This window comes from Bubalus bubalis, chromosome 5, assembly GCF_019923935.1.
Source record: "Bubalus bubalis isolate 160015118507 breed Murrah chromosome 5, NDDB_SH_1, whole genome shotgun sequence".
NCBI lineage: Eukaryota > Metazoa > Chordata > Mammalia > Artiodactyla > Bovidae > Bubalus > Bubalus bubalis.
In genome coordinates, this window is record NC_059161.1 from 3,378,750 (window position 1) to 3,392,727 (window position 13,978).

At 44.3% G+C, this 13,978-nt stretch overlaps 1 protein-coding gene across 4 annotated transcripts in view; it reads right to left on the minus strand.

The window, feature by feature from the left end:
• Window positions 1–13,978, minus strand: part of PTPRC (protein tyrosine phosphatase receptor type C) — a 130,997-nt gene that overhangs the window by 58,971 nt on the left and 58,048 nt on the right. The window contains exons 4-10 of one of the 4 annotated variants that reach the window (XM_044942632.2): window positions 11,888–12,064; window positions 7,771–7,995; window positions 6,922–6,993; window positions 5,547–5,576; window positions 3,227–3,433; window positions 1,533–1,676; window positions 275–439 (exon numbers count right to left, since the gene is read on the minus strand). In XM_044942632.2, the coding sequence (XP_044798567.2) occupies window positions 275–439; window positions 1,533–1,676; window positions 3,227–3,433; window positions 5,547–5,576; window positions 6,922–6,993; window positions 7,771–7,995; window positions 11,888–12,064 (1,020 nt within the window). The remainder of the gene's footprint in view (window positions 1–274; window positions 440–1,532; window positions 1,677–3,226; window positions 3,434–5,546; window positions 5,577–6,921; window positions 6,994–7,770; window positions 7,996–11,887; window positions 12,065–13,978) is intronic. The other 3 variants (XM_044942634.2, XM_044942635.2, XM_044942636.2) reach the window with 3 other exon arrangements.

The window sequence follows — 13,978 nt, forward strand, 5'->3', positions numbered from 1 at the left end:
CGAGGAGACGCAATGGGAATTGTGTGAACAAGCATGTCACTTACCTCACAGTCTTGTTTCCGCCTGGACCTCACAGCAGCCTACAGTTTGCAAAAACTTCATAGGGGTTTGGATTCTCTGTCATTTATTTCTAAATTCTCACTTTAAAATGGACACAACGCCTTTTCGTGAAACCCTTTCTCCAAATTCATAATCTTTTTCTATGATTCTCAAAGAATCATAAGAATATAAAAAGAAAAGAAATTTAACATACAAATGTAAGCAATATACTTACCTCCAAAATCTGTTTCAATAGTTTTATTTTGGCTAATAAGAAGCTGTTGGTTATAGAGTACTTGTGAACTACAGGTATAATTAGTTCTGGGTTTAAGATTCTTCACTTCAAATTTTTGCTTCCTCACTTTAAATGTGTCTTTATTATCACTTGGAGAATAGTCATCTAAAAAAAATAAGGACTGCATATGAGTATATGAGTGTAATATATCACACTTAAATTTCACTTTGGTTTTATATCTATAGTTAATATCTATTAGATTAAAAACCTATGCAAATGGTCAAAACAATAAGTAAAAGATCCAGAGATCTGCTGCAATAACGTGTGGTTTTGCTACAGTCATTTTTAAAGAAAACACTGGTAAGTAGAAGTGAACTTGAGAGTGTCTCTAATTTAACTGAAGAAATGAGGCGTTAGTTCATCGTTCTCTGTTGAGAGTTGAGACTGCATTTGAGTCAGCCTTCATCGCGTGGATAATGAGATCACGGCTATGTCATCAGCCTGCCGCATGTTCGCTCTCGCTTTCCTCATCCTGCTCATGTCCAGGCTGTGCGTCGTCCCCAAAACATGATGTCTATAACCAGTCCCACACTCCACCCTCTGTGAGAGTGTGTATTTTCGTCTGTCTGTCTTGCCAAATACAGCCTAGCAGGTGGCTTTATGCCAAGGGAGGGAGATTTCATCCCAATAAACTCAAATGAAGAGAAATTGAAAGGTATTAAATCATTAATTACTCAAAACAAATTCTAACTCAAGTACCCCCCTTCCATGAACACCAACTCATATCCCTTGCAGCACTGATGTTTCTTTTTCTCCTTTCCTTTGTAAAAGTCTTCTGGCAGTTTTTTATGAGTGTTGTTGATGGAGGGCTGACAAAGGAGCTCGTGGAAGCACATGCAATTGCTTGCTTTCCGATTCGTGCTAGGAGTCTGTGTATCTTAACTTTTTAAACTCTTCTCTGATAATCTCTTCAGCAAAGCCTCCTGTGTAACTGTTGCCAAGAAAATTCTTATAAATAAAATGATACTGCTATTTCAAAAATTACGCAGTATCTGTCTCTTTTGTGAGTTTGAGTGGTATAAAGAATACAAGTGTTTGATTCCAAACATATCATGGACTGTGCAAGAGAGAGAGGGACAGAGATTGAAAGAAAGTGGATGAAAGGAGGGAGGAAGGAATCATTAGATAATATTCAGAGAAACTTCCCACTATAGGAAAAAAAAAAAAAAACCTCCTCTGATCAATGTTAAATTCTTACCACATTTAAATTTGTATTCAATTTTACTTTCATTACACTTGAATTGTCCATTAAAGGGAAAATCTTCATTTTCCCAAAGTAAACAAAGGGAAGTATTTGCTTCTTTATCTTCCACACAGTCTTTCAGCTGAAACTTATTAGGATCTGTCAGAATAAAGATACAAAAATGGATGATTAATATTTCATAATGCATGCCATACGCTCAGTGACAGTTATTCAAATATATTCATGATACAGAATCTGGCAAGAATTTAGATTACTTTTGAAAAGTTGAATAATTCTCAGGGTTTTGCATTTCTTAAGTCTTTGTTCTTTTTTTTAGATTTTTGTTTGGGATCTATTTTTCAAAAGTGGCGTAAATTCTAAATGAAATGCTACCAACATATGTAATGCTAATTCATTTAGAATTTACGCTACTTTTAAAAAATAGAACCCAAGCAAAAATCTAGATAAAATTGCATCTTTTGCACATTTTAAAAGACTGGCTTCATTTTGTATTTTTACTTATATTTTCCGTTTTTCATTTACTCTTTGATTATTTTCATTGAATGGTCATTACACAGAGCACGTGTGATTCCCTCTGGGTAATGCATTTTTAAAAAAATTGTCACTTTCTGTTTTTATTTGATCATTTATTTCAGTAATATTTTTAAAAAATGAGTAGGTTAAATAAGTTTATTTTTTCCATAAACATCAGATGTCTAGCCTACATAAATGTTAATAAGTAAATCAATGATCTTGAATTAATAAAAGATGTAAGAGATTTAACAAACTTACACGGCTCCCAAGTCCCGTTTTGAAAACACATTTAGTGAAGGTAGCGTCCCTGAAGTCCACATAGTATCTTAGTCCCTTCTCTTTCCCAGCCGTTGCTGAGGCACCAAAACCAGCTGGATCCCCCTAACGAGACTATAACTCTCTCTTTTTTTTTTTTTTGGAGAAAGTACTTTTTTTCCCCACAAACATCAAATCTTTGACTTTGTATCTTTCCAAGATATTCTAGACATGCACAGGCCCACTCAGTCCTGTTGGACTCTTTGCCACCCCATGGATAGTAGCCCCCCAGGCTCCTCCGTCCATGGGATTCTCCAGGCAAGGATACTGGAGCGGGCTGCCATGCCCTCCCCTAAGGGGTCTTCCAGACCCAGGGATTGAACCCACGGCTGCTGCAGCAGCGGACAGGCTCGACAGGCTCTTTTACCACTGAGCCACCTGGGAAACCTTTATTCCAGACACAGTTGCATTTAGAAGGATTAATATATATAAACATTAATACATTATCTGTGTATATTAATATTAATATTATCAATTAATATATACACATGTGCATTGATGTGTACATACATATAATGTATGCATACATGTATATACATATAATGTGTATATATAATGTATAAATATATATATATTAAATGACTTGAATTCAGTTGAGAAGAGGAAAGAAGCTCGTGAATAATCGCTCAGAGAAGTAGATTATATCTGGTCGCACAAACCACGCCGTAAAAGAGGTGCAGGGAGGCGAGTAAGGGATGAAGAGAGAAGGCTGCTCCGAGGTCACCACTTTCCCGGGTCAGGAGGGCAGCCCGCCCCGCCCCCGCCCCACGCCAGCTTCCCCTCCCCCCGCCTCGCGACAATCCACACGCAAAAGCGCGCTGTTGTTGTAAACACACAAACAGAAAGCAACCGGCATTTACCTGGGGGTACCTCTAAGGGATATTCCAATGGAGGCTCACACGAAGGGTGTGACATACTGATAATCCTAGTTTCACATGCAGACAGGCCAGGGTGCTGCTCTTCACATCTAAGAGGTTCACATTCCTCTCCCGTATAATCGAGTGTTGCAGTAAATGTGTTGTTATCGTTGAAAGAGTACCTCACAGACACATTTCCGTATTTGTCCCCTGAAAGAAAATAAGACAGCCAGGATCATCTTTGATTTTTCAGAACAAACAAACCTACATTAACTACAAACCCCTTAACATAGTTTTTTAAAATATCCAAACATCAACAAAAATAGCCCCAGGAACATAAAATGGAGAAGGAACGCGTCAGCGCCTCTGTGTTATTCCTTCGTGATTGTCTTTACATCGCTGTCCCATCAAAGACCCAGCTCATGAGCCTGTATTTGGATGATTATGGGACTCATGTGTCTTCCCAACTGGACTGTAAATTCCATAAGAGCAAAATCTATTTTGATCATCACCATAAATTCAGATCCTTGTGTAAAACCTGTCATTAGTAGGGTCTTAAAAGTGGCTGAAATACACAAAACAGAGAGACATACCGGAAAAATTTCTTATTCCAGCTCTATCATTTCCCTTGCTTTCTAAACTGCAGTACTTGATTCTCTCTTTCTCCTGACACAGAGAACATTAATTATCTGAGAGCAGAGGCCTCACTATGCCTCTGCTTATGAAAAGTTATGGACAACAGCTCCTCCTCAAGCTTTCTCGAGTGTCATCTCACACTCTCCCCTTCATTCGAGCACATTCCATTGACTCACAAAAACACCTTCTCAGTACACACTGATGTATTCACTCATTTTTTAGTGCAACAAAAATTATGACGCACTTGTTTTAAAACACTGTCCCAAACAACAGGAATACAAATGTTCCACTTTGGGGTCTCTAACGTGGAGATGGGCACGGGAATGGGCTAGAGAGGACAGGAAAACCACCAAAACAAGATGATGCACAAAACAACACGGGAATAAAGAAGCAGAGGAGCCTGCTGTGGTTAGAGGACCGGGAGAGGCTCTCTAGGGCACGTGACTCAGTTTGCAGTTTAAAATAGGAGCAAGACATAGAAAAAGTGATGGGGGAGAGGGGCGGGTGAGGATGGCACGAAATTCCAAGTGTAGGGAAAGAACCTGGGTGAGCACAGAAGCAGGAAGAAATGTGCTCAGAAACCTAGAAGCAGCTCTCTGTCAGTCTGTTTCTATTTTGTAAATAAATTCATTTGTATCACTTCTTTTCAGATTCCAAATATAAGGGATACCATATGGTATCTCCCTTTCTCTAACTTACTTCACTCGGTAAGACAATCTGTAGCTCAGTCTCTAGAGAAGAAACTTATAGGGGGAAGGACGGGGGTAAGGGACAGTTAGGGAGTTTGGGATGGACAAGGACACACTGCTATATTCAAAACGGATAAGAGCGAGGGCCTCCTATACAGCACAGGGAACGCTGCTCAACGTTATGTGGCAGCCTGGATGGGGGAGAGTTTGGGGGGAAATGGATACATGTATATGGATGGCTGGATCCCTTTGCTGTCCACCTGAAACTATCACAATCAGCGGTACTCTAAAACAAAATAAAAGGTTAAGAAATACAACAATGAGTTATCTCCGTGTTACTTATGTGAAAAAAAGTAAAAAAGTAATAATGCAAGAGGAATCTGATCATGAAGGATCATATTAATTAAGCAAACATTGAAGGCTGGTGTTTGCACTGAATATATGAAGAGCTACTGACCGCGGGACTCCCGTGGTGATATTTAGAAACACGTGGAGTGCGTGAGCCCTGGTCGTGAAGAAGGACTCTGCTTTCACTGAGAACAGAGGAAGAAGATAGAAGGACAGATACAAACTGTTTTCAAGCATCTGCTTTGAGGAGAACCCTAGTGAGATAGAGAGACAGAGGAGACTTTTTCTTCTTGATCAGCCTAGAAGGTGCTATTCACATTCCACATTTATCATTACACGGAATCCTCCCGCAACCCCAAAACAAGCTTGCTATCACCCCACTTTAAACACCCAAGGTAAGGGTAAGTGGCTCCACCAGAGCTGTTTAGCTAGTAATGATTGATCCTGATCCTCAAGTCCAGGTCTGAACATGACATCAAACTTCTCACCCTGAAGGACTCTGGCTCTTAAGAGCTGGAGCTAATCATTGGTTAGAGATTAGAGCCACAGAGTTTATTTTGCTGGGGTGGGGGAGCAGAGGTCTTGGAAACTTGAAACAAAGAATGAAATCATTAAAGTGATATATGTTGCCTCTAGGTAGACAAACTTACCACATGATGGCTTAGATGCATTAGTAGGAGCTGAAAGAAAAAAAGAGAATGCAGATGATTAAAACCAACTTTTAGCATATCTCTGCCCTTAGTCATTTTAGGGAAGAGTGGTTTACAATGTTTGATCTTCATAAACTGTAGAATCTACCAAATTAGATTGAACAGAAAAGACAGAGTTGCAGTGCCTAGTCCCATATTTGGATCTCAAAACCTCAAAGGTTGTAAACCAAGGAGCTAGCCCCTAAAATATTTTCATGAATTTACCTCATAAGCCCAATCGTGATACAATATTAAGACTTTTTGACACACATCTGATTATGGAATGGTGATGTGGCTGACTATTTAAGCAGCCAGAGGCATTTTTAAAGTCTTTATCCCCTTGATTAATCTCAAAAGAGGTTTATATCATTGTAACCCCTAGAGAGTTCAGTTTGCCTCTCTGCTTGCAAAGAATGTCTTCCCTGGTGGTTCAGACGGTAAAGCGTCTGCCCGCAATGCGAGAGACCCAGGTTCGATCCCTGGGTCAGGAAGATCCCTGGCAGAAGGAAATGGCAACCCACTCCAGTACTCTGGCCTGGAAAATTCCATGGATGGAGGAGACTGCTGGGCTACAGCCCATGGGGTCACACAGAGTCGGACACGACTGAAGCGACTTAGCAGCAGCAGCAGCTCCACGCTCTGGTTTCACTTTTGTGAGCTCTTCACCCATATACTAGACTCAGGGTGAAAAATCTGTCCATCCACTGAGACAAGTATTGTGTGAGCGTATATATTTAACTGGCGAACAGGACGGAAATGTCGCTTGTGGAAGCTACGAGATCCCTGCTAGTCTGGTCTTCGAGATGGAGAAACTGAGGCAGGAACAGCGCCCCGGCAGGCTCTGATTGGCTGACCCATCACAGACTCCGCCAACTCCTGGGCGTTCACTCCCGGATGGAGGCCCCCTCACCTCTGTCCCCATACCCCCCGCCCCCGGATGCTGAGGCTCCCCTGCCACTGACTTCTTGATACAAAGCCTCCCAATGAGAGAACTGTTCTGTTCATACCAAGACCGAAATCCACTCTTAAAAGTCCTGGTATAGCTAGCTGGTCATCTCTACTCAAATTCGTCAAGTTCACACTCGAGGGGAATGCTACAACCGGCACGCAACAGGTTATCGCAGTGACACCGGCCCAGATCTCAGCAGCTCTCGCACTGCAGACACGGGTCAGTGCTTTGGACTAACTGCCCCTCCACGGCCCCAGGATTAGGACACTCAAGTGAACATCTTGAAGACAGAGCCTGGGGTAGATGGGGCCAACGCAGCGCCTTCAGGGAGCGTGTCCCCAGTGCGTGGTGGTGGGGTGACTGCATGACTGGGGGTCGGGTTGTCACCTATGGTTGAGGGAGCGGTTGCAGGGCTAACGTTGGATGCAGTGGTCAGTGCGGGGGTCGTGGTCTGCTCATCTGCAAGGAAATGAACAGAGGGTCACAGTTAATGAGCTTGTCCTATAGAAGGGCGAGGGGAAAATGCCTCAGCAAAGATCATTTCTTAAAGGAATCTTTTCTAGGGGCTTCCTCCTCATTTGAATGGAGGCTTGCTTGTTTCTAAAAGAAAGTGAGTTAAAGATTTATCTACACGTGGCCCTTTAAGATAACTAAGAGTTCATACTATTGGAACCAGACACTGTATATGCTGAGAACAAACCCTTCCTTGGTATAATTCTGACGTGTGCAGTCTCCCTCCAATGAGTCTCCTTCTCATTCTGTTACAACTCTCCTTATTCCAATTATTACACTAACGAGGATCCCGGTTACCTTTTTGTATTATTCTTTTCATACCAGGCTTTTTACATATCCCACCCTCATATCAATCTTATGAAATGAGTATTATTATACCCCTTTTTACAAGTGAAAACCAGACACAGAGAAAGTAGGAGCAACTTTCCTGAAGTCAACTAGAAAGTTGAAGAGGCTGGATTTGATCTCAGGGCTATGGGACTGAAAGCTTGTTACCTTTCTTCTTTGCCATGAACTTTTATAAAATAAATAATAAAATAAAATATGCCCAGAGGAAGCTTACTGGTAAGGTTTTGTTGCCTAATTTAGTATCAATGTGTGAAAATTTGTAAAACAGGAAACCCACTGAGCCCTGTTGGGTGTGAAATAAAACAGCTGCCTGAAGGTCTCAAGTTTCCATTTCATGATCCAGCATCTAACATGCCTAAGGCATCACAGTCAAACCTGAGGTGTTATCCTGGGTGGTCGGGTTGGAGGTGAGTGGAGGTGAGGCTTTATCTTGGGTGGTCGAGTTGGAGGTGAGTGGGAGTGAGGCGTTATCCTGGGTGGTCGAGTTGGAGGTGAGTGGAGGTGAGGCAGCACGGCTGCTGAGTGCAGGGCTGCGGGAGGTGGCTGGTGGGGCAGTGGGGTCTGCAGGCAAGGTGGTCGTGGTCCCTTCTCCTGGGGCACCTGCAATCACAAAAGCCATCAGCATTCCTGCCCGGCAAGTGCAGGGCCACGCGGCCCGTGGAGGCATCGCCTACTGATCAAGCTAAGGCCTGGCAGCAAACACTCAAGCACTCCTGCAGCATCACAACCTACCCGTCTGCAAACCCCGATGAAAAGCAGCGCGGCACACGGAAGAGATGACTTGAAGGGCATCACAACTCACATTGTAAAAGCATCGGGGGCGGGGAGCTACCCTGGTGGCTCAGTGGTAACGAATCCTCCTTCCACTGCAGGGGACACTGGGTTCCGTCCCTGCTCTACGAACACCCCGCACGCCAAGGAGCAACCAAGCCCGCGCACCGCAACTACTGAGCCTGCGCTCTAGCGCCCAGAGTTGCAACTACGGAAGCCCCCGCGCCCTAGAGCCTTTGCTCTGCAACAAGAAGAGCCACCTCAAGGAGCAGTCCCCATCTAGAGAGGAGCCCTGGGCTCTCCACAGCTGGACAAAGCCCGCGTGCAGCAGCAAAGACTCAGCAGCGGGAATAAATGAGGCATCTGGGATCTGGAGAGAAAGTCTGGATCTGCCCTCCCACCCAGGGAGGCCTCGCTTCCTGGCGGGGGTGGGGGGGTACCGTGGGTGACGCTGAAAATGCACAGAGTGGGTGCTGCTGGCGGGGCAGAGGCCGCAGAGGTGGAAGTGAGCTCTGAGGGTGGAAGGCTGCGGTGAGGCCCCCACGGAGGACCTGCCCCCGAGCCCTGCCCGGAGCCTCGGGGCGGAGGAAGCCAGCGGTGCGGGTACTCCCTCCTGATTTTCTGAAAACAGAGCTGGGGGGGGATCTCGCCTGCACCTTTGCGGAACTGGGTGCTTTTTTCTTCCAGCTGAGGGTCACGATGTTCCCTTCAGGATGGCGGCTGCCCTTGCCAGGGGAAAGTGGACTGGTTTAGAGCCCAAGAACGTCATGCTACATGGACAGCAGCCCCCTGGGTTTCCAATCACAGACGCGCTCATGGGTGTAGAATCAAGGATGGCCGCCGATGAAAGCCCACCATGTACTTCCTTAAGACGTCTCATTGTCAAGGTTCAAAGCACCCACCGCGTGTCACACATCCCCCAACCCCAGACACACTCACACACACACTTCACCCAGAATCACAGCACAGGGGAGCAACATGTATTCACTCGGTGCTAACTAGATGCTTCGTTGTCCTGGCAGAAACAAAATACGGGCTAGCTCCTGGTTGAACTTGTGTGGTGGCTTCACTGCCCTGACCACTGGGGTCACTGGCTCAAGGGTATGAGGTTGGCTGCGCTTCTGCAGTTAGATGCTGGGTGTGTCAGTGTGTGACACGCACGTGCACGTCCCCCGGTGGCTCTGACGTGAGCACGCAGGCTCCCTCCCATCATGCACATCCATGCCTGCCAGAACTGAACGGGCATCTTTCCCAGATTCTGGGTCTGAGTTCTCAGCTCAGGCTCCAGAAGCCCCTTAACCCCCAAATTTAACTAAAGCCGCTCCAGAATGGAGAACGTAAACATCCGTTCTTCAGTTCCAGATCCTCAGAAGAAGCTTCCCACAGAACCAGGAGAAGAGTGGAAACTTGGTTTGTTTGTTTTTAAGCCTTCAAAAAACCAGCAGGCACACGACTGGCCCTTCTGAAATCAGTCAGGCTTGACTTGAGGCTTCCTGCACACCCTTTTCTCCTCCTCCACTCACTAGCTCATTCTCTCTGTCCCTCCCAAGGGTCCCTAGTCCTCAGGGCGTCCTGAGAGCCCTCAGTCTTCCTGGTCCAGACATCCATAACCTTCCCTCTTCAAGGGAACCTACTCTTCCTGGTGGAGTGATCTCAGAGATGGCACAGGAGTGGCAATCACAATTTAATGAGGTTAATTGAGCCTAACAAATTTTTCATTAGTGGACGTAGCCACCGGGACAGAAGTCCGTGATGGACAAAGCAGACAAGTCTGTGTGACAATCACCCCTGCCCTCATTCATGGATGGGAAGCATCTCGGAAAAAGTCCTTCCATCCACAACTTTTGAATCTGTGGATTTGCTAAATCTCCGGATCTTTTTAGGGCTTTCCAGGTGGCTCCATGGGGTCACAAAGAGTCCAACACATCTTAGCAACTGAACAACAATAGGTGGCTCAGTGGTAGAGAAAACTCCCAAGGCAGGAGACGCAAGATACATGGGTTCAATCTCTGGGTCAGGAAGATCCCCTGGAGAAGGAAATGGCAACCCATTCCAGTATTCTTGCCTGGAAAAGTTTCCACGGCAGCTGGAGTCAGTGAAATGGGGTGGCTGTTTAAAGCTCATGGATTGCCTGTCATAATTTTTATGCCAAAGGAACGGTTTTAATACTTCAAAATAATAATTTGATTATTGCCAAGATTATTTTTCAGAAAATAAAATGTGTTTTGTTTGAAAGCATATGAAGATTTCCATGCTAATTTAACCATTAGTATTATTGTGCCAGAGCAAGTTAGTATTTGTAAAGAATTCATCCTTATGTCCAATCCATTTCCTTTTAAACCTTTTTTATCAAGCTTTGCTTCATATGTAAATCTCTGGCTTTAATGGTTTTGGGGGGAAATTGTGGAAATAAAAAAGTAGTAATGTTGTGGGTGTGTGTGAGATAAAGTAGGGAATCTCTGAAATAGAAAACTTTGTGTGCTGTGCTGTTACTCAGTCATTAAAAAAGTTTAGCATGAAACTAGACATCAGCTCCCTCATCCTCACATTCCTTTTGTTAAAGGGAATTTGAACGCTTGCCATGTTTAGGTAGGTCCCAGCCACCATGCCTGCCCTGTGGTTGCAGGGGAAAATGGGATAAAGATTAAATATAAATTATTGCAATTGATATAACTGCTTACCACAACCAATAAACTTTACTGGGATGGTACTCAAAACTGTGTGTGCCGTGAACCACGGGTCTGTGACGGCGCCACCCATGCTTCTGTTTCAAGCTAAGACTGATGACCTAACTGAACAAATAAATTTCTTCTTCTCTTTAATCAGAGCAGGTCTATTAAGCAGTTTGCCTCAGAAAGTGGCACCCAGCACATTATTAAGGCAAAAAGCAGGAACAGTCCTCGGGATGGTCGGTTTACGTGGCAGATACACTTGCAAACCTAACATTACACAGAGAACCAGCAGCTCATTGGTGTCCCTGGATTCTAGGAACCTCAGAGATTTTCCCCGGCAGAAACACCTCCCATGCACTCTGTCACTTTGCTACCAACATGGCCCTGTTATCTTCAATTCAACTGTTAGGACTCACGACCCTAATTAAATAATTTAAAAAACAACAACAACAACAAGAATCCAAGAACAAAGCTGTATTATTAACCCTCAGTGTGATTAAAAAAAAAAAATCAAAGGTCTGAAAGAAATCCAAGAACAAAGCTGTATTATTAACCCTCAGTGTGATTTAAAAAAAAAAAAAAATCAAAGGTCTGTCTCCAGTGATTTTCTGATACTGAGAACCTGGGATTGAACCAAGAAAAGCTCTACTTTGGGGTAAAAGCCAAGAAGGGTAAGACTGACAACCTGAAAGGGGATGTTCTGACTCTTGGAGGGCCATAGAAAGTCTAGGTGAGCAGGATCCAGGAAAATGAGGCTGTACGTGAGCCAGAGGACACTCAGAACCCACCCCCCACATCCATGCACACCCTGATATTACCCAGGGGGCTTCCCTCTCCCCCCTTCTCCCCAAGAACAGGCTTCGTGACTTTAGTCCGCCAACATTCCACTAAAACCTAGAGCTTCTACACTTCACACACTTCAGCGAAATCACAGACACAGACACTGAACACAGAATTTAAAGGCAAACTGTTCTGATAACTTTAAAATTAAAGAGAGCGCGAGAGAGACGAGTTTTCCTAATCCCGTGTCAGTTAAGATCTCCGCCAACCTGTCACAGCAGTGCTATGGTTTCCCCAAGAGGTCGGGGGTGCTTTCGTGGTGAGACTGTCTGGACTCGCAGGAGGCGAGATCTCTGAGGAGTCTTTTCCTCCTTTAGAGATGTTTGCGGGTGAGGATGCAGTGGTGCGAGCAGGTGAGGGGCCACCTGGAGTCCAAGTGGAGGGCTCTTCAGTTGTGTTCGGTCATGTTCACAGGAGATGCAGGAAGGAGAAAAGAAACACGTGAGTCATACCCCAGATCATACCGTCTGAGCCTGCCAACTCCCCGGCCCATTACTGTGTGTACATAAACATACACACATATACGTAAATATATACACACACCATACTGCCAGGAGCCATGGTATATATGTGTATATGGGGTGTGTGTGTGTGCATACATATGTGCACACGCATATATACAAATAAAGATGCATGCAGAGGAATAGATAGAATATGTAGACATATGTAAAGCAAGCTACAAAACAGGGGCTAAAGGCAAAAACAGGGAAATGGAATAAAAAGCAGTGACCGCCTCCCCGCCTCTTACTTCACTGGTGGACTCTGTCCAAAGCACTCAGGTTCAGAAGGATGAAACACAACATGTGAAGATGATTAAAAGAAACCATAAAGACTGATCAAGGCAAAGGATAAAGAAAAATACAGTTGGAAGGGGTTCATTAGGAGGGCTAGGGTACCAGGAGATAAAAAATGAAAGACAAACGTTCTAGATGCATACACTGATTTTTTAAATCAATCAGATTCAAACAAAGCATGGTGTCATGTGGCAGCCTGGATGGGAGGAATCTTGGGGAGAACGGATACATGTATATGTATGGCTGAGTCCCTTTCCGGTCTACCTGTAAACTAGCATGGTATTTTTAACCAGTTATACTCCAATACAAAACAAAAAGTTTAAAAAAAAATTAATAAAATGGAAAAAAGAAATTCAAAGAGTGAGTAAAAGACTGGAAAACAAAGTTCACAAATATATAAATGACCTAAGTCTCCAAAAATAATTTTTTTCATGATAACAAATGAAACATCAATCTGAGATGCTGAGGTAACATTTCCCCCAGTTTCAGTTCACTTCAGAAAAAAGAAAAATGTGGCGAGGGGGCGGTGGAGTAGAACGGTGCAGAGTCGAGCTGAGCGCACAGCGGAAGAGGCTGCAAGCAGGGCGAGCAGGCGCTGTGTGCCGGGGGTCGCGGCACATGTGCACTCTTCCTCGGCGAGCAGGTTTCCTCTTCTCAGAGGACGCGGAAGTACACCCGTTGTTTAAAAAAATAAAACAACATGGTGATCTCTGACTATTGGGATTATAGAGATCCATTTTTTTCTGAATTATCTGTTTAACCTGTGTTTACTTCTGTGAATAGCAAATTTCATGTTATGCAATATCTAATTCATGAAAAATTGAGTTCTATCACACAAGCATTTTGATTCATTCAGTTCAACAGGATTAGGCAAGTAAGACTAGCACAAAAATATTGGGAAAAGGAGAGACTGGCGGGGGGGCGGGGGCGTGGGGGGAGGCAGCGACCAGCAGGACAGAACTAAGAACAGAAATGGAAGATCCGAGCAGAGATTAAGAAAACAGAAACAGCAACGACGGAAGGAATTCGCAGCTTCAGTTATCCATGTTGAAGGTGACGTGAAATCCATTTTTCACCAAATAGCCATGAAATCTGCCTGAGTCACATGGAATTGCCCCAAGGCTAGAGCGCCCGAAAGATCACAGAACTAGTCTGTGATTACAGAAAGAGACAGTGCAGTTGTTCCACGTGTTCTTTGCCAAAGAAAGGTCCCAAACCCTAAAATTTCATAACCTAGGACGTCACAAATAAAGGAGTTTAATTAACAAACGTTCATCCACAATGACACACCAAGACGTCCAATGGAGTATTAAGTGGCACCTTCCTGTCTTGAGCGTCAAGTGCTAAATCTAAACTTTGGGGTCTCTCGTTGCCAAATGTCAAGTGACCGGACGTGCGTGGGGCTGGGGGGAGACTGGAGGAGGACGGGGGTGGGGAGAAGAAAGAAGGGAGGGAGGAGCTGAAGATTCTGCCCAATAACATTAATCCACATCCGTCACTATAGAC